The sequence below is a fragment of the Pempheris klunzingeri genome, chromosome 22 (genome assembly GCF_042242105.1).
Source record: "Pempheris klunzingeri isolate RE-2024b chromosome 22, fPemKlu1.hap1, whole genome shotgun sequence".
Lineage (NCBI taxonomy): Eukaryota > Metazoa > Chordata > Actinopteri > Acropomatiformes > Pempheridae > Pempheris > Pempheris klunzingeri.
In genome coordinates, this window is record NC_092033.1 from 3,286,424 (window position 1) to 3,307,176 (window position 20,753).

At 41.8% G+C, this 20,753-nt stretch overlaps 1 protein-coding gene across 2 annotated transcripts; it reads right to left on the reverse strand.

Annotated features, from left to right (window-relative positions):
- Positions 1-9,799: 9,799 nt before the first annotated feature.
- Positions 9,800-18,065, reverse strand: mapk12b (mitogen-activated protein kinase 12b). Of its 2 annotated transcripts, XM_070853445.1 has the most exons (15): positions 17,872-18,065; positions 16,995-17,124; positions 16,820-16,878; positions 16,619-16,730; positions 16,428-16,457; positions 15,339-15,386; positions 15,128-15,242; positions 14,977-15,048; positions 14,725-14,804; positions 14,072-14,150; positions 13,811-13,984; positions 10,811-10,939; positions 10,330-10,587; positions 9,979-10,227; positions 9,800-9,894 (listed from the first exon to the last, which is right to left on the reverse strand). In XM_070853445.1, exons 1-15 carry the CDS (start codon positions 17,988-17,990, stop codon positions 9,806-9,808), a joined length of 1,743 nt encoding a protein of 580 aa, XP_070709546.1. In that variant the 5' UTR covers positions 17,991-18,065; the 3' UTR covers positions 9,800-9,805. The 2 variants fall into 2 exon arrangements, with proteins under 2 accessions (XP_070709546.1, XP_070709545.1); XM_070853444.1 differs by lacking the exons at positions 9,800-9,894; positions 9,979-10,227; positions 10,330-10,587; positions 10,811-10,939 and adding an exon at positions 13,291-13,481.
- Positions 18,066-20,753: the final 2,688 nt, after the last annotated feature.

Here is a 20,753-nt window from a genome sequence, read left to right on the forward strand (position 1 = left end):
CTCAGGACTGTAGTCTCAGGTGTGTCACATGGGTGATGGATTGGCACTGTGTGATCAAAGAAAGTATAGTAGGTCATTGTTTATTAAGTATAATGGTGCATATTGTTTGGCAAGACAAATGGGAATACATCATGAAAGAAAATGAGATAAGCCTTGTGTAATTAACCACAAAATGTATTACTCAAAGACACAATCCATACGTCCTTTCTCTATACTTGTTTACTCTTGTTCAGAGTTACAAAGAGGTTGGAACCTGTCCCAGCATGCATTGTGTTAAAGCTAGGGAAACGCCCTATTCAGGTCGCCAGTCCTTCACAGTCGGTACACAACGCTTGAGCAAATAAAGCCATACGTGTAGAAAATGCCAATAATAAAATGATTAAGAAACTACATCTTTGTGCTCCGCTGAGCGTTTGCAGATCAGGAGAATGTAGTTTGCACTGGACACAGTTCCTCCAGTGCCTCAACATCCACACCAGACAGGATCTGCAGTGAGAGGCACAGAAGTAAGAGTTGGCACAGATACAAACTGAATGTCTAAACTCACTCAAACCTCCAACAGCAGCCTACCTGAGACACTCAGCGTCTCGTTGACTACCGCCGTCTTCCCAGTGAATGTGTTCTCAGCCTGGCAGCTAATGGCCTCTTCGGACACGTGGCGGTTCACAGTGATGTCGATCACGCTGCCCGTCATAGTCTGTCCGTACAGGGTCCACGTGAAGGTGCAGGAAGGCGTGCAGACAGCCGAGCACTTGAAGCTCGCTGCGACCCCGATTTCAAGAGCATCTGGTCCTGAGATGGTTGCATCTGTTGGTCCGTCTGCAAGAGAAGAACCACAGATATAAGACAAAGGTGTTTTTGCTGAAGCAGACATGCAGTCACTCATCGTATCATCTTACCAGGCACCACTACTGTCAACTCAGCTGTTTTCTTTTCCTTCGTCACAGAGTTAAAGGCCACGCAGGTGAGGATGGCCTCGTACGGAGGTGTTACAGCTGTGAAGAATATGGTGGCATTTGTAGCCAGGAGCTTGTCGAGGTAAAACCAGGTGATGGAGCAGACGGGGAAGCAGTCAGTCACACACTGCAGCTCTGTTGTTGATCCAGGCTCAGTGATCATCTCCTCACCCACGGGCCCTTTGCCGGGTTTCACTATAAGCACCTCTTCAGGACCATCTGGGAGATATGAGACAGCTTTTTCTCAGTGCTCAGCTCTGACTGGATTGTCGGCACTTTCAGCTGCCAGAACCTTAAAAAAAATAGCTCAACATTTTGGGAAGAGTGATACCAACCTCATACCTTAAAACATCACACAAACATTACTTGTTTTAAAGTGTACAATCTGATTTTGTAAGTGTTATGTGCTGGACTGATCTCTGGCCAGGAGCAGTGACTTCCTGGAGTCTAAGCTGACGACTTCATGGTGACAAAACTCCAGCAAGTGACTGCATCCGGCCACAAAGTACCAGTGGGAGGGGTTACCTGGGAGTGCAAGACGGTCTTTATAGGAAAAACAGACTGCTGTGGACTTCAGCACATGAGGTGACACGTTAGCTTTATTTTATGTCAGATGATATTTGCACTGGGTGTCAGCGGTCAGCAGATAGAAAGAAGATATTCTGTGTGTAATGTAAACTGCGTTTTATATTTGTGAGTCCACTTTTTGAGTATATTTGGATATCACTGCATAATGATTTTAATGAGTATATACTCACAGTTTACTTGCATCAGGTAGCCAATAGATATGATGGGAGTTCCAGCTTCGACTGCTGTTTCGTTGTTGACTGTGTGGTTCCCACTTTCCAGCACCAAACACTGGAATAACCCTCCGTCCCCTTGGAAGAGGGGACTGAAGGTCACTGTGGTGTTTTCAGGGGAGAAAATCACTCTTTCTGTTGGTAGTATTTGGCGTTTGTTCTTGAGCCATGTGATGGAGGCTGAGGCCTGAGGGCCGACACACTGCAGAGTGAAAGGCTTGTCTGCAATCGGCAGGGCCTGAGAGGTGGGACGCACTGAGAACGGGTCTGTGCAGAGAGGATATTCAAAAGAATCAGTATATTGCATGTTTACTGTGGTCACAAGCCTCCTCACTATAACATATAACAAATACAAAATGTATTGACAAGCAGGCGGGAGCGCTATCACAGACTCACCAACAACAGTGAGGTTCTTAGTGGTGCTGATGGTGGCATGGGATGCAGTGTTCGTGGCCTCACAGGTCACAGGCTCAGTCTTGGAGTAGTCACTAACGGTGATCTCCAGCTCACTGGTGAACCTGGGTTTGGGAACCCCACGCAAGATGGGTATCTGGATTTTGCTGCCCTGGAAAGTCTTCCCCATGAACGTCCAGGTGAACAAACAGGACGGAGCACATTTGGCAGAGCAGGTGTACGTGTACTGTTCTCCCATCGCCACTGTGGTGTCACCAGTGATGGTAATGTCGGATAAACCTAAAGAAGAAAAACATTTAAATGTGTTGTGCTCATTTTACAATAGGTGGATTTGCTGAGTTAATGTCATTCACAGATTCTCTGGTTGTATCTTTGAATGATACCCTAAATATTACTTAACATAGAAACATGGGTCTCTTCCAGATGATGTAACAATGCTCTATGTTTGTGTGTGATCAATAGTTTTAATTTGTGTCTGAGGAATCATGTTCTGTCTATAATTTCAGCATGGTGGACGGATCCACTACAATACCCATGAGTCTTAGTCACCGTTACCCTCGAGAAGAGGCCTATCAGAGGTACAAATCAGAGTGGCAGCAAATTATAGTCATTATAGTTGCTGAAATCACCTGTAATTATATGATATATAATATTAAAAAACATATATATAATTTAAAAAAAACAACAATGAATCTTGGTGATTTATTTTTCTTCCCAGAATGCACCTTGGGAGTCGTAGTTCTTGTCACAGGCTGGTACCTCTGACTTTTTATCAAAGAACCAGATATTTTCTAAAGTTCTTAATCTTATGTGCTGATGACTGATGAAGTTATTTTTGCTTCATGGAAATGAGGAGCGTCTGAAATAGCTCCTGTTAATTCTCACTTAAAGGTGATTTCTTTCACGTACTTGCCACCAACAGTCTCAGAGTCTTGGAGATGAAGAGGTGTGAGACGGTGTCCTCAGCCTCACACATCAGAGTCTCAGCGGTGACGGTGCTACCAGGCGGTGTGATTGAGATGGTGTTGCCTTTTGCGGTGCTGAACGTCTGCCCCTCCAAGACAACAGTCCAGGTGTAGCTGCAGGAGGGGTAGCAGTCCGCTGAGCAGGTGTAGTTGGATGCAGCACCGGTGGTCAGAAAGGCTGGACCGCTGATGTGTATATTAGATGGCCCCGCTGAGGAGTTGGAAATAGACTCAGTTAAAGGAATTACTCTTTAAAAAAAAACACAAGCTCAGATTGAAATGGTCGTTATTATGACCTGTCATTTGCAGGGTCTTGTGGGTGGTGACTGATACTCCTGTCGCAGGATTGACTGCCGTGCAGGTCAGAGTTTGTGTTGGCTGCAGTTCCCCAAGCTTCAAGCTCAGCTCTGGGCCCACAGAGGTCACATTATCCCTGGTCCAGGTGAACTGGCATGCTGGGTAGCAGCTGGCTGAGCACTGGAAATGATACAGTACTCCCACAGTCACTATGTCAGCCCCACTGATCATCGCTGAAGACGGCCCGTCTGTGGTCGGAGGTAGAGCACATGGATAGACCTCTTTAAAATGCCAGTCATTTACTATATAAGTTATATGTATTGAACTAATATGGAAAAGTGAATGAAAACTATTAATTACATGTGGAATGCACCTAAATTTACCGCGGACAAGGAGCTCGAGCGAGTGTGGCAGGTCAATAGATAGAGTGGGACTCAGCTCTGAATTAGTAGACATTCATTGAAAGCTCAAAGAGACTACAGAGGTATGTGTGTGTGTGTGTATATATATATATATATATATATATATATATATATATATATATATATATATATAGGAGAAACACAACCTCAGAGCTAGCAAGTAGCACCAGAGGACTCAGGGACACCAGTGTCTCTGGTCGATGCCACTTCGGTAGGTGAAAATGTACTACTGTGTAACAGATTCACACTAACTGTCCACATCTTGAACATGTTGGACACCGCTCACAGCATACTCACAGTTTATTTGCATCTTGTAGCCGGCAGACTGGATGGGGGTCCCCCCCTCCGACACCACACATTGATATAAACCGTCATCTGTCTGCATTAGGGGACTGAAGGTCAGCGTGATGTTGTCAGGGGAGAAGTACACCCTGTCAGATGCTGGTACTGGGTGTTTGTTCTTGAGCCAGGTAATGGAGACTGGGTCCTGAGGGCCAACACACTCCAGACTGAAAATCCCACCAGCCAGTGGCAGGGCCTGAGAGGCGGGACGCACTGAGTAAGGGTCTGTGCAGAGAGGACAGTGAAAATACCCAAACGTGAACATGAAAGACATGATGGGATTAGTTTCATGCACTTGATACCAGTTTTTTGAATTCAGAAATGAGCAGAGAGCGACAGCGCAGACTGACCGATGACGGTGAGGTTCTTGGTGGCGCTGAGGGTGGCATGGGATGCAGGGTTTGTTGCCTCACAGGTCAGAGGCTCAACTTTGGTGTAGTCACTAAAAGTGATGTGCAGATGACTGGCAAACTTTGGCTCTTCCCCCTGATGCAGGATGGGTATCTGGACTTCGTCACCCTTGAAAGTCTTCCCCATGTACTTCCAATTAAAGGTGCAGGGCGGGATGCATGAGACAAAGCACATGAACGTGTACTGTTTTCCCATCGTCACTGTATTCTCCCCACTGATGCTGATGTCATTTACACCTAAAGGAGTTTGACATGAAGAAGCTTGAATGCAGTGTGCAATTACAGGATCGTAGCATAGTGAATTTCCCTTCTTAGTCCAGGAATCTCTTGAGTGAGCTGTTTTAAAGACATCCTAAAATCTGACTTGGAATCCTGGTACCAACCCGTAGTGGCCGAGATATCATCACATTTCACTACAGGGAGCTTCTGGGTGACTTTTGAAGCAATCTTACATTTGTGGTGGGACAGTAGATCCTCAGGATGTAATCAGAAGTGCTCACATGATATATTAAAACCTCAAATAAACACTGATAAACTACATAAATGCCACTAATTGTCTACAATAATATGACATGTATCTATTTAATTTATTTCTGACTTGAAGTAGATGGCATGACACCATAGATGTTTTAATAATATCATCATCCATCCATGGATGACAACAAGCAGGAATCAAGCTGGTGAGGTGAACTGAACTTTTCATTTGTAAGAGGAGGACTGTGTTATTTCTGCACTCAAATCTTTATAAATCTAGACACACATCTAAACAATGTAATATGCAATTAAACCAGTTACAGAGATGGAATTTGTATTTCTTCATGTATAATGTATCTCATCATGCATGACCAAACTGTAAGCACACATATCTCTCACACTGGATTCCCAATGTGGCTGATTAATTCATGTTTGTGGCTTTTCCTTAAACGTACTGATTGCTATTTTTCACGAGAGGAGTGAGGAGTTACTTCACATACTTGCCACCCACAGGAACAGAGTGGTGGAGATGAAGAGGTGTGAGACGGTGTCCTCAGCCTCACAGATCAGACTCTCAGAGGCCACAGTACTGGTAGGCGGAGTGACTGAGATGATGTTGCCTTTTGCGGTGCTGAACTTCTCCCTCTCCAAGACAACAGTCCAGGTGTAGCTGCAGGAGGGGTAGCAGTCCGCTGAGCAGGTGTAGTTGGATGCAGCGCCGGTGGTCAGAAAGGCTGGACCGCTGATCTGCACGTTGGAAGGCCCGGCTGCAAAGTTTAGATTTGGGTTTAGAAGTGCTGCTGAGGGAACACATGAATTCAAATTCACTGGTCGTTCATACCCGTCACTTGCAGCGTCTTATGGATAGAGAGGGACTTCCCCGTTGCAGGGTTGACCACTGTGCAGGTCAGGGTTTGTGTTGGCCTCACGTGCAGGATCTGCAGGCTCAGCTCAGGCCCCTGAGACGTCACATTACCCCTGGTCCAGCTGTACTCACAGTCTGGGTAGCAGTTAGACAAGCACTGGAAGCCATATGGGACTCCCACGGACACCACGTCAACCCCAGTGATCAACGCAGCGGTTGGTCCGTCTGCAGGATGAAGCAGAACAGATGAAACTTCAAAATGTTTTCCAATTAAAAAGAATATTTTAAATGAGGAAATCAAAGTCTATGAACGATGACTAAGACATCCAGCACAGTGTGAGAAAGACAGTTAGCTTTAATTCAGTTTTTTAACATTTGAAAACAGTGAGAATCAGAATCAAAAGGATCTTACATGGGTTTACCACTGCCCTTCCACCCTGCTCACTTTCACTGGCAGAAAAACCTTTGATATGAGAAAAAGAGAATTAGCTTTAACATTATTAATGTTCTGACAAGGCAAGTTTATTATATGGCATCATTCAGAAACAAGGCAATCCAAAGTGCTTTACAGGGAAATGACAACACATTTAAAATGCATGTAAAAGACATTAAGAGCACAAAGCGAAGATAAGTAAATAAGTGGCTAAAAGTTGAAAAGAAATTACATTTAAAAGACAATCAGAAACAAACAAAACAGCAAGTGGATCAATAGTTACAGATTAGAGGAAAGTTATGTATGAAATTGCAGCAGAAATGCAGCAGATGAGCGATCAGGCCATCTGGAGCAGGTCTGGTGTATTTCTTCAGTCTAATAGAATAATTTAAGTGATGATGCAGGGCAGCCTCTTACCTGGCAGGCAGGTAAGCAGCAGCAGCAGCAGCAGCTGGCAAGCGGTGTGATGAACCATAGTGCTGTGGACAGTGAGAACCACTAACGACACACACTCTTATAATGCATATGGAGAAGGCCTTGCCCACTGTTATCGTTCACTCATACAAAACACAGACAACAAATGACCCAATGTTCTTGGCAAAGGAGTGCAACACGTCGTCGGTTATCAGCTGGGTTTATTCTCTGCAGAGGGTGTGCATACGTGTTCTGTGGTTTTGTCTTCTGTGGGTTGTGGTTGTTTCCTTTGTGTCTGCAGAGTTAATCCAGGTCAGATAATGTGGCTCCTTCTCGCTCTGTTTTTTTCATATCTGCCTGTGGTAGCAGATAGAATACAACTCCAGCTGTCTGCAAGATCTGATACGTGTTGCTATTTTCTTTGTGGTTCGGTTAATGTACCTTTTACCTTTTATGTATGTTGTCGCGGTGGGAAGTCAAAGCTGCACTACCTGTGATTTTGACGTATCAACAGTGTTCGTACAGTCTTGAACATCTGGGAAATGCTTTATTGTGACCGTTATGTTTTCAGTTTTAGGTGTATGCTTGAATTTGAATATATACTCAATGAAAAGTGCTTGATTTTCAACATAATCTGGTGTTTCATGCACACAATCACTCGTGTAAAGCAAGAATCTTTTAAGACTTAAAGTCATATTTGTTTGCAGTGTCCTGACGTCTTGCACCAGATAATAATCCTGATCACGACGTGCAATCAAAGTTATTATAAACAGCTGGTGAAATAAAAAGTATACACTGATTGTGGGTATTAATGAATTCTGCAAACTATTTTTTCACAATTAAATTTAAAGCAACAATCTAGATGTGATGACAAAGGCTTCAAGAATCTGGAAATGTTTAGTTTTTTTTTTTTTTTTTATCATTTTCTGTTGAAACAGGATTTTAAGACATATATGGAGAAATTATGCAAATTTTGCAAGTTTGGTCTCCACCAACTCCTGAGAGAAAATATCTCACAGGATTATCAAAACATGATGGTTTCATGCATTAGATTCTTTTTGTGATGAGGCAGCTACCAAAGATTTGTTTTCTAGTGAAATACAGAACATTTCGGGTTATAAGTCGCCAAATATGCAAATAAGAATCTGTTAAGATTAACTTTTATTCAGATACTATTTTTAGGAAATAGAAACTATTTGTTGTTGTTGTTATGAGTACTTATATTGTTCCTGTTCTTATTCTTATTGTTCTTATTTCTTACTTTTTTACTGTACATAGAGAGACTGACTACTAGAGATGATGACTGCCCATTGAAAGTCCATTTCCACGGACATGACGTGTGGTGTAGGCGGGGCAGAGCAGGGATTTCTTTACCTGCCACACAGTCTTTGTAGTGTCCTCATGTTTACCAGCTGTGTTTAATGAGGAGACCATTAAAGAGGGCTCGAGCTGTCTGCCAGTAATGGTTTGGTTACTGTCGCATCACATCCCCTTCAAAAGTAGTGCCGGAGATGCAGGTGTAAGTTAAACCAGAGGATTAAATCTCAGGTGTCCTTTTTAAAACCACAGCAAAAAGGAATACATGCCACAGTGAAGCACTTCTCATAAAGTATTTGTCAGGGGACTGATATGAACCCTGGGTGTGCCCTTTAAATACAAGATTACATCAAACATGTACCTGAAGTGTGAGGAAAACTGAACCGAGCTTCTATATGAGGAAGAAAGTGAAATATGTAGGATTGTGAAGAGGGTTATTTTCCACGCTCATAGTCGACTCTTTTTTGTATGAGTCATGGGGATCTCGCCACTTCTCATGTATTAAAATACATCCATCCATTATCTACACCGCTTAACCTTCAGGGCTCCAGGAGCTGGAGCCAATCCCAGCTGACTTCAGGCGAGAGGCGGAGTTCACCCTGGACTGGTCATCAGCCAAGTCACGCTCACACCTGCGGGTGATTTAGAGTCACCAACCAACCGAACCTGCATGTCTTTGGATTGTGGAGAAATCCCACATGCAAACTCCACTCAGAGAGACCACAGGTCCAAACCTGGATTTGAATTTGGAGCCTTCTTGCTGTGAGGCAGGTGTTAACCACCACACCACCATGCTGCCCTGTTGAAGTTCAGGCCATTGAAAATACAGATCTCAGCGGTGCATCATCACCATCCAACCTGCAGGGGGAGCCAAGAGTGAATCTATACCATCACACCACTTTGATATCCTCACAAAGGAGCCTGTCTGGTTTAAATCCATTATGCACACCTTTTTTATCGCACTTTGTGGAGAGGAACTAACCACAGATTTATGATTTGCATTAGTTCATTGGGTTTATTTACCTTTGGTATATTCAAGCATCACCCCACCCAGAAACAACCTGAGGAGAAGTCTGACTGAAAACACCTGCCTGGGTGTTAATAATGAAACCACTTCTGACATACTAGATTTATTTACGGTTTCTTTGCATGTATGAGGTGATGTGTTTTGTATATATTTAGAGTCCTGTCAAGTCATCAGTCCATTTTATTCATGTTTTAACATTATAACATTACATATGTATCAAAGATGAGGAATCTTCCAAATGTCCTCCTGTGGGAAAAACATTTTGTGAGCACATTTGCCCCCCCACCCTCCCCACATGATACTCCAGTGCTCCTCCATGTCTGTTACACAAAAGTGCAAACAGGGTTCAGCCCACTGTCAACACGTGACAAATGGAAAAGAATAATGTGTAGCGTGAGATCACAGGCACATGAGTCACTGATTCTCTGTAATCCAACAGGCTTTCTTCATCACAGATTCACTCTCAGGACGTAGAAAGATCTGACAGAGGGACAAAGACGGGGAGACAAAGTTAGTTTTATGATGAAAAGATCAGGGTGTACCTGCTGTTACGGCTAAAATAACTGAAGAAATATGATAAAACAAACTACAAGTGAAGTAAAACCCATGACATTAAGAGTAGAATTTAAAGAGCAGCCTAATGCTACAGTAAGTAAGCCTCGCCTGGGATCACAGTGTGAAGGCAGCACAAATGATGAAGGCCAGCAGCAGCACGGCTGAAGTCTCTTCAGGACGAGTGGACGGGTTGCGATCTGACCCTGAATGCCGCAAAAGGAAGCAAATGCAGGTCAGATAACAGCAGAATGTGTTAATACGATGTCAGACCAGTTTACGGCACCTACCTGATATGTGCACAGTCTTAAAGGCCGTGACTGTCTTCCTCGAAACTGTGTTTTGTGCCTCGCACTTGAGAGTGACAGATTTAAGCGGATGGTCCACTGTCATCTCGATCACATTGCCCCTCACGGTCTGATTCTCCACAGACGACACAAAGCGACAAGAAGGGTGACATGCAGCGGTGCACACAAACTTATTCTTTTTTGCAATTTCTACTTCATCCGGGCCTTCGATCTGGACATCTGATGGGCCGGCTGAAGACAGACAGTGAGGATTAATATAAATAAGTTTACTGGAAAGGTGTTGGCCACAGGTTAGAGATCTTTAACAAGCAACTCTGGTGAAACCTGACTCACATATCACAGATATGGTGCGAGTAGCATCGACAAACAGCCCAGATACAGGATTGGTTGCTTTGCAGATGAGGATTTTAGAGTTGTCCGTCTCCTGAGGAATGATAGAAACAACATTCCCCTGACCACTAATCCACGGGCCTTTATCTATCCTCCATGTGTAGGTACAAGGTGGCCGACAATAAGCGTGGCAGCTGCAGGTGTGGCTCGCTGCTGGACTCATCAAATCAGGGCCTGTGATGGAAATGTTGGCCGGTCCAGCTAAGACAAGAAACATAAATGTCTGAGTCATTTGAAGGGAAAGCGCATATAATTCTAACAATATCTGCTCTAAAAACAAACAAAACAGCTGTCACTTTACCTAACACTTGCAGTTGCTTTGTTGCGGTGGCACTCAGCTGTTTATCATCACCTGCGACTGTGCAGGTGACTGTTAAGGCCTCCAACCAACTGTTGACAGTGAAGGCCAGCACATTGCCCTGACCCTGGGCACTCTGTCCATCCAGTGACATAGAATAGGTGCATTTAGTGCAGTTGGAAATACACTCAATGCTGCTCGGCACGCCCACAGTTACGTAATCCGGACCGACAATCACGCACTCGATTTTCAGTCCTTCTGAAATTTTCAGCAGTCACAGTTCAGTTCAGCAAGCATACAGAGATATCACAGTGAAGTCTGTAGTCTCTATAATGATACAGATGGCACCTTTAATGCAGGTTTCATTGTTTATTTGAATGTGAAATCACTTACTGCTATCACCGTCACCCGGTTCATGGTTTTCACCGTCTGTAGACAGTACAGGGTCTACACAGCCAATGAAAACATGTATCAGAAACAGTATCTGGTATGAAGCATTACAGTTTGTGATCAGCCTTGGAAATACTGTGTTTACTGAACAACCCCAATTCAAGTCCTGCTTTTTTGAAAGCTTTCAATTCTGGGCCTTGAGTTGGGATTGTTTAATGAAAAACTACTATTTACAAGGTCAAGAATGAACTCTGCTGCTTTATTTTTAAGCTAATACAGGTTTAAGTTAACAAATCCATGTCCATAACAACTGGACAACTTCTGTCTGCTGATGAAGTCAAAATCTATTAAGTAGGATGTCAAAAATCTAATAAATGGACATTTATATTGATTTATTTGATCAAATATGTTCTACTGAATAATCCAGCGAAGGTGGAAGAAGTTTCACATCCTTCAGTGTTACTTAAGCCAGGCTAAGTAGCTTTTAGCTTGGATTTATATAACGCCATGACGCTTATTTATTGTATCATATATTTATGTAGTTTCGATTATGGCAGTTTTGGTCCTCCATAATATAATATAATATAATATAATGTAATGTAATGTAATGTAATATAATATAATATAATATAATATAATATAATATAATATAATATAATATAATGTAATATAATATAATATAATATAATATAGCAGTAAGTATTAGTCTTGTCACACCAATGTAAAAATACCATGTGAAAACGCAGCATTCAAATACTTCCTTAAGTGGCAACCATCATGTATGATGTCCCTTGTGATTTTGTAGTATAAATTATATTATTTGACTTATTATTATTATATGATTTATTAAATAGCAGTTTACTGTTGTTGCTGGTTGAGGGGGAGCTAAGTGTAACTCCTTTATATAGTTTTATGTGGTTTAATCTAAAGCAGTGCTTCTTATTTTAATAAAATGTGTGTAAAACCTTCATCTGCAAAGTAACGAGCAGCTATAATGCTCAAATAATATGGAGTATATATAATATATGGAGGCATAAAGTAACTTCAAATGGAAAAAACGTAAGAAAAGTACAAATAGTTCATGAGCTATCACATTTATAACAGGTGCTATAGACACAGTAAGTGAGTGTGAGTAGTAAAAACACAGTAAAGTCAGTGTGGCGACTCTCACACACTAAATTACAACTAAAATCTGACTCCACCACTGGTATTTTTGTCCAAAGGAAAATCCTTGTTTTACCTGTCAGAAACAGAAGCAGCAACAAAAGTCTGCCGAGATTTGAGTGTCCTCCGTTTTGTTTAGATATGTAGGTATTATCCATTGTCCCATGAGAAGTGTACAGCCACCAGGATACAGACAACTGGCACTGCAGCAAGTCAGTCAACATCAGCAGGCAAACAGCTCTTATCAGGGAGAGCTGAGAAGAAGCATATCTACCTCCTTAGTCACTCAAATGTAAAATCCACATTGGCTATAAAAAGATTCGAACCCGTGTGACTTTCTGCAGATTTTGTATATATTTACGTGAGTCATCTTTCCTGATGAGATGAGTGTGTGGAGAAGTTGGATGTTGAAAGAGTGGAGCATTACAGAGCAGCTGCGCTCCCTTCTTTGGGCTTCTGGCTTGAAGGTAGTTTATAGAGAGTGTTTTGGAGACTGTTAGGACGCTGTAGTGGTTTGGAGGCTGTCCCAAGCAGGGAAATGCCACAGGTCAGATTACTCTTAAAGGGAATATGTCACAAATAAGTAGGGTTTTATATCAGAAAATGCATGTATATGACAAAATGTACCATAATGCAGATACACCTATTCAGAAATCTAAACATTATCCCTTTGTCTTGGCTCTGTGTGTCACTAACGTCATTACATGAGCTTAAATTGTTTGTGTGACCTGCAGTCATTAATATGATGAGTGTGACAACATTATTCACTGCTGCATTCCCAGCATTCACCTTGATACTGTACAATAGGTGACCTCGCCCTTAGCTCCAGGGAAATGCGTCTATTATCAGAATAAATGATCAAAATGCAAACAGAGAAGAAAAAAAAAACTACCTGCTTAATGGATAGACTGATTTCAAGGGAGCAGTTGCAGTTTGCATGAATATAAACATGTTGTGTATCACACTAAAATGACAGCTGAGCCTCTTCACAGTTGAGCAAAATCACATTTATTGAAAAGCAAGAACTTCAAAAAACTAACAACATCCATAACTTCTACATAAACACAAATAAATCAACAACTTAATAGTATTTTTGGGTGTGTACAGTATGTGTGAGCGGGTGCAATTTTGTGTGTAAGACTATGTTTGTGCAGAAGTGTGTGTGTGTGTGTGTGCTCTTAAAGTGACGTCTCTCTGGAGTCCCTGGGCGGCCTGAAGGTCAGTATCTCAGTGAACGTGTGACCTGCACAGACACACAGAGGGGGTAGACGGGGTTAATGTGTTATTAAGCCATTTTGTGTCTTCAACACCTTCATCTTTTTGTTTGTTTTCCTGTTATTTCTCCTGTTGTACATACAGAAAGAAACACCTTTATCCTGCGTATTAAAGACGCATCACGTAGGACCTAAGATCTTCAGTGACCTCCTCTGGCAAACAGCAGGTACTGGAAGAACACTGACATTTCCTCATAGCTCCACCCCCCCCTCTCCCCCAAGAGACCCCCTTTCACATTACTCATCTCTCTTGATTTAAAAGTACTGATGAAAGCAGCATTAAGTCTAAATCTCTCACGTTTCCACTGGTCCAGCTGCAGGTCCATGTTGTCCATGGTCTGATCGTAAGGCAGCGCCTCGGTCTCCTCCTCGGTGTCTCTGAACTCGCTGAAGAGAGGCAGCTCGAGCGCCTCCGAGGCGCTCACCCTCCGCTCGGGGTCCAGGAGCAGCATCTTTTCCAAGACACACACGGCTGTGTTGCAGACACACATGAGGTCAGCATGACAGAGTTCAGCGCACCAACAGCTGGGTAAAAAGGAGAACAGAGAGCTCTACGTACCATTCGAGCTCGCTTTGGAGAAAAGAGAGTGCAAGTCTTTTTTTGGCACTTTTGGTAGACTTCGGATGTAGTTTTTGGCCTGTCGAGAGAGGAAGTGGAGAGGCAGATGATTAAGGATGGTGTGCTGACTTTCACAAGCCGAAGGAAAGTCAGGTGTGGAAACCTAATGTCTTTATATTGTAACAAAAAGACTTTCCCACCATCAGGAAACATATTTTGGGTTTAAAATGATGCTATGTACAAAAACTTTTGGAACTAGTCCAGTAGATCACCTCCACTGGCAGCTGACAACAAGGCACAGTGGCTGTAAGGTAATCATTGTTATATAAAGCCTGTAAAGTGCCTGTAATGGCAAAAAACATCTTACTTATAATGTTGTCAGACACTTTGAGCAACAACAACAAACGTGACAGTCGTCAGGCTGTTCTGTGGCTCTAAGGGATGTATCGTCATCACACTGACACACTGTAGGTTTGACAGGTGGCTGTAAAAATGGTAATGGCAGTTTATGACAGCATGAATTCAGTCAGTCACAGTGAGAACAACACTGTGAAAACCACTATTAGAACTGACCACAGCCGCTTTTTACAACCACCGTTTAACTTTACAGCCAGGGAGCGTTTTGGATCAAGTCTTAAATATGTGAGTCTCACATCTTGGCTCTGTAGCTTCAGAACAAAATCAGGAGTTGGGGTTCCTGTAATCTTCATGATTTCTCTGAGCTGGTCCAGATCTGGCAGCAGATGTGGTTAAGTATCACCTTGGCAATTAAATGACACGTGTTTGTCTTGGCATTTTTAGCTGAGTACTACAGGTGTAAAAGGAAGCAGACACATGATTAGACACTCACATCTTACTGGTTTGATGCAGTTACAACAAAAAAAACAAGCTTGTTTTAAGGATACGATCGTTTCCTTTGAAGAGCGGCCTTCCCAGCAGCATCTCTGCCATAATACAACCTGCCGACCAGATATCCACTGCAACAGAGAGAGAGCAAACATCAGCTTCCTTGTTGTTCCTTCCTTTCTGGACCACATGTGAAGCATAAGCGTTTACCAGTTTGGGTGTAGTGCATCCAGTTGAGGATAACCTCGGGCGCTCGGTACCAGCGAGTCACCACATAGCCGGTCATTTCTGCGTCGGCCTGCCTCGCCAGACCAAAATCAAGAATCTGAAGCAGGAAAAGAAGCAGAAGAAGTGTAGCATGAAGATGTGTAGATGAATGAGACGTTCACACTAAAAACAGCTTTGGGTAAAGTTGCGCTACCTTTAGTTCACAGTCCGGGTTAATGGCTAAATTTCCAGGTTTAAGGTCCTGTGGGATACAGAAATGTGACATAAAGGAACTCAGTCAGTCAATCATGATACAGATTAATATCACAAGGCATGTCTGGAAGAGCTGAACATGAATTAAAACAATAATAACTAGCATTAGTTACTAATTAGTGGAAGTTTTCATGTAGGACATTAGGAACAAAAGAAGACTATTGAACATATAGCCTCTTTTTAAAAACAGATTTTTACATTTTTATTATACATGTTTGTCTGTAAATATCTGTATATTTCATACTAATGTGTCTTGATTATGCACCAATATACTATAAGGCAAATTCTTTGTCAAATGTCAAAACTTACTTGGCAATAAATCTGATTCTGATTCTGATATGAGGAGTAAGTAGAGGTGATGCGTAGGTTTGTGTGATATTTTAAGTTAAGTTAAGTTAAAAGTACCATGTTGACGTCAGCTTCAGCATTTTAGCTCTGGTTAATATCCCAGCGGGAGTGTTACAGTGGTCGAGCCTAAATGAGACCAACAATGTGATTCAGTACCAGCCATGGAGAGGATGGGACGGATCTTAGCAATATTTTGTAACTGAAAATATGATATTTTTTAAAAAAAATTTTAAGTTTAGTTAAGTATCTTAATGTCTGATGAATTTCAGGTAGCAAAGCATGTAAGTAAATGTATTTATAAATCTCATTTATAGCGAATTCTTTCATTTTTAATCATATTAATTAAGATTTCTGCTGCCTGAGACACAGTTAAAGGTATATGGGCACTTTGGGAGCTTTGACTAGAAGGCTGCTGCCTCCTCCTGCAAATCCAGCCATTCATTATGAACACAACAGATTTTCGAGATTAGTTTGATTCTAAAATCTGTCCGTGCAATAGGCGGTAAATTCAAAGAGGGACATGTGGGACATTTCAATAACAGAATCCAATGGACAGCGCATAATTCTGTCTCCAGCTTAGAAAGCTCAGTGTGTGGGAATCCAGATGAATGGGATTGAGTGTGAAAAAGAGCGAGAGCCCCACCCCCAAAGCTCATAGTCTGAAAGGTCAGAGGTCACGCACCCTGTGGATGATCCCTGCAGAGTGGATATACTGAGGAGAGAGGAGACACAGACAGCATCAGCAGCTTGGAGCCATAACCCTCACTTTTCCCACCAAATGATCAACCATTACACTCATTTCTCTTCGCTCTAACAGAACCGTATGGACGCTGGTATGTGCAGCATGTGTGTATACGTGCCGGTTGTGTTCACCTTGAGTCCCCTCAGCATCTGATAGACGAGGAACTGCACTCTGTCTTCTGACAGCCTCTCCAGCTTCATCAGCTTGCCAAGGTCCGTGCCCATGAACGGCATCACCAGATAGCTGTGGGCCAGAGAGGAGCAGTCGGGTCACTCCAAGCGGGACTACAGCCCAGAAAATAATCAGCTTTCAGGGAGTGGACGGGAACTTACAAGTCACGCAAGCGGTCCAGCGAGATCTCAGCAGTGAAAACATCCAGCAGCCCAATGACCTGATCAGGAGGAGAGAAGGAAAATAAAATCTGATTAAAACATTTGACTCATGATTGTTATGTTAGACACTGAAAAAGGGAATGTTCAGAGTTAGAAATCCCTCTTTTGTCGTTACATTTTCGTGCTTCATGTGCTTGAGGAGTCGCAGCTCTCTGTACGCCCTCTTGGCAAAAAGTTTGGACTGGAAGGGCCGGTGAAGTTTCTTGATGGCCACCTGCGACCCCGCCCGGCGGTCCCATGCTGAGCTGAAGCAGACGGATACACGGGTGTGTTATGCAACAGAAAGGTGACATGGGCTCAGTTTTTGCCCTAAAAGCTCAATGTGGAGTAAAAAAATAAAAACATGTCTAAAAGGAAATCCACAGATGGAAGAGTGCCTCATTAATGGTATTAATTACTCTGTAAAAAGACGGCCGTTTGTGATTGAAGACAAAGTCGTGGTGCATTCTGGGCACTTAACTCGGAGGTCTTTGACTCCTACCAACAATGGGACGGGGGGGTGGTTTTCTTTGTTGACCCTCATCTACACAACACAATGCAAAGAGAGGCCCTGGGGAGCCAGCTGTGGGGAGGCTGCTGACCAACATGTCCCACCCACACAAGCTGTTGTGCTGCTGCAGGAATATTATAGTAGAGGTTAAAGCACTGAGGTACCAATCTGCTTTAGTGACATAAAGTCAAACTGGCTCATTAAATAGTCAAACTATTAGTTACTTTTACATGTGCATGCTGTTTATCAGACACATCTCTGTGTTCATTATGCACTGGAGGCAAGTTAAAATGCTGAAAAAGCTAAAAAAGAGAGTATTTGTTGGTTTTCTGTAGACTAGACAGCTGCAGGAACAACAATAGATCTACTTCCACACTGTGTTTTAACTATTCATCTCACATGAAGAGGTGTTTGGGATGAGAATGCTTTGATAAATATATTAAATCAAGATTAAATGAATACTACTGAAGGCTGTAAAGTGTATTTTTCCTCCTGAACTTACCACACAGTCCCATAGGCGCCTGTTCCGACCTGCTTCAGGTCCCGGTACCTCTCCGGAACCTCCCACACGGTTCTGTTTACCTCCTGCCGGTAAAATCCCGTCCTGGACCGCACAGCCATTCCCTACCGGCTACACAAGGCTGAGGTCAGGATGTGGGTCCCGCTGCGCTCCGTGATCTCATGTGAACAAACCGAGTCTCTGCTTCTAAAACGCACAAGACGCGCAGAGAAGAGTTTGGTGCTGCGCAAATTCCTCCAGATGCATCAGCAGACCACTGGAGAGCTTAGCGAGGGTCCCCAGCTACACCCCCCAACACACACACACACACACACACACACACACACACACACACACACACACACACACACATTGTTAGTCATAGTTCTTGGTCGCCCAGGGCAGTCTGTGGGTGTGTCTAACAGCCTCAAAACATCTGCCCACCCAAAGGTACACTTTACTATACTATATACTATATACTATATACTAGTATACTAATATACTAATAAACTAATATACTAGTATACTAAAATACTATATACTATATACTAATATACTAATATACTAATATACTATATACTAATATACTAAAATACTATATACTAATATACTAATATACTAATATACTAATATACTAGTATACTAAAATACTATATACTATATACTAATATACTAATATACTAAAATACTATATACTATATACTAATATACTAATATACTAATATACTATATACTAATATACTAAAATACTATATACTAGTATACTAATATACTAATATACTAATATACTAGTATACTAAAATACTATATACTATATACTAATATACTAATATACTAAAATACTATATACTATATACTAATATACTAATATACTAAAATACTATATACTATATACTAGTATACTATACACTGTAGTATATACTATACTATATACTAATATACTAGTATACTAAAATACTATATACTAATATACTAAAATACTATATACTATATACTAATATACTAGTATACTAAAATACTATATACTAATATACTAATATACTAAAATACTATATACTATATACTAGTATACTATACACTGTAGTATATACTATACTACACTTTACTATGCTATATACTAATATATTAATATACTAATATACTATATACTATAAAGTATATAGTATATACTATATACTTTGCTATATACTATACTACACTTTACTATGCTATATCCTATCCTATACTATATTATAATATACTCTATACTATACTATACTACTACACTACATTCAACATGTCCCAATCCTGGTCCTGGCTTGGCTCTGCCCTGCATGTTTTAGATGTTTCCCTGCTCCAACACACCTGATTGGTTTGTTATCAGGCTTCTGCAGAGCATGACGTCGAACTGACCACGCAAATCCTGTGTGTTGGAGCAGGGAGACCAAAACTATGGGCATAGAGCCTGCAACTGAGTGCGGCTTCTGATGTTGGGCCACTGGCTTGCAGGTGTTATTCCCTTTTGTCCCAAAGGTGCTGGATGGGCTTGAGGTTCGGGCTCTGTAGGAATGTTCCAGTAATGTTCCTCCACACCAAACTGGGATAACTGTCCCTTTATGAAACTCACTGTTTTCTAAAATGCTGCCACAAAGGTGGAAATGCAAAAGTCCTTTAATTGGAATAAGGGAGCCTGAACTAAAACAGATGACAGTGACGTCCACATATTTATTCCATAGTGTATAAAACAAGTGATGGTGGCAGACAATACACAAGACAAGAAACATGTTGACAAACTGAAACGATGGTGTTTATTCTGTCAAAGCCCAGACTTGCCAAGCCACGTTACCCGTTGATGAATGACGAACTCATCTGAATCATTTAATAACTGAGTTGACATTCTGTTTACTGATTCGACACTCGTGGCTGCTGATGAGCCACACGCCACCTCGTATTCGAAAGACACCTCTAACTTGTAACACACATACATACAGTATACGAATACATTCGATTAGCAGTTTGCTATTCAAATCCACCACATGTACGACATCCATATAAGCACATTACACTTTAACATTCAGAGGCTCTAACACACTTTGACTGAGACAGACAACTTTTGACTCAATCGGACTGTAAATTCAACATTTTGCCTCCAGTGTTACTGGACAACTTGCACAAAAGGCTACATGTAGCTCTCCAGTGTGGACAATTACAGGGAAATAAAATAGTTTTCCTCAAAAATGATTCCTAAAAGGTAAATGTTTTAGTTGTACACATTTTTCTTTGAGGTAGAAATAATCCCAGTGGCTGAGTTACATTTGAGGTTAAACCAGACTTTAACCTTGCTAGCTAGTTTTAAGTCCAAGTTTGCTTGTAGCTCTTGAGCTAACCTAAAGAACTACTAGTGCTGCTACTTCACATCAGGGCAAACTAACCTAGAAAACCTTTATGTGCCTTAGACCTGCCAATAGTATCCAAATTAAGTGTAAAAACGCAGCTGCAGTGGTGTCAGATATAAACCTGATTTATTGGTAATCTGATTTATTTACTTCTTTTTCTCTTGTTCATCTTCACGTTTTCTTTTAACACTGTAAATATCAATGAATTATCCCATTAACATCCCATCAAACATGATCAGATCACCCAAGACTGGGGTGCTAGACTGTATTTCTCTAGCTAGAATCAGAGAAGTAGATTTCATAATGTCAGCGCTGTCTCCTTTTACCTCTTGACCTTCAGCATTACACAGGAAAGCCTGTGACTCGTCAGCTCTGCACTCTGTGGTTTAACACAACCAGATTAATTCTACCTCAGCAAGAAGGTTGTAGAACTAAAACTCCAGTATGCTGCAAGATGAGTAACACAATGTCAGGGAGGAAGTCGGCCATTTGTTGTAATCATCTGCATAC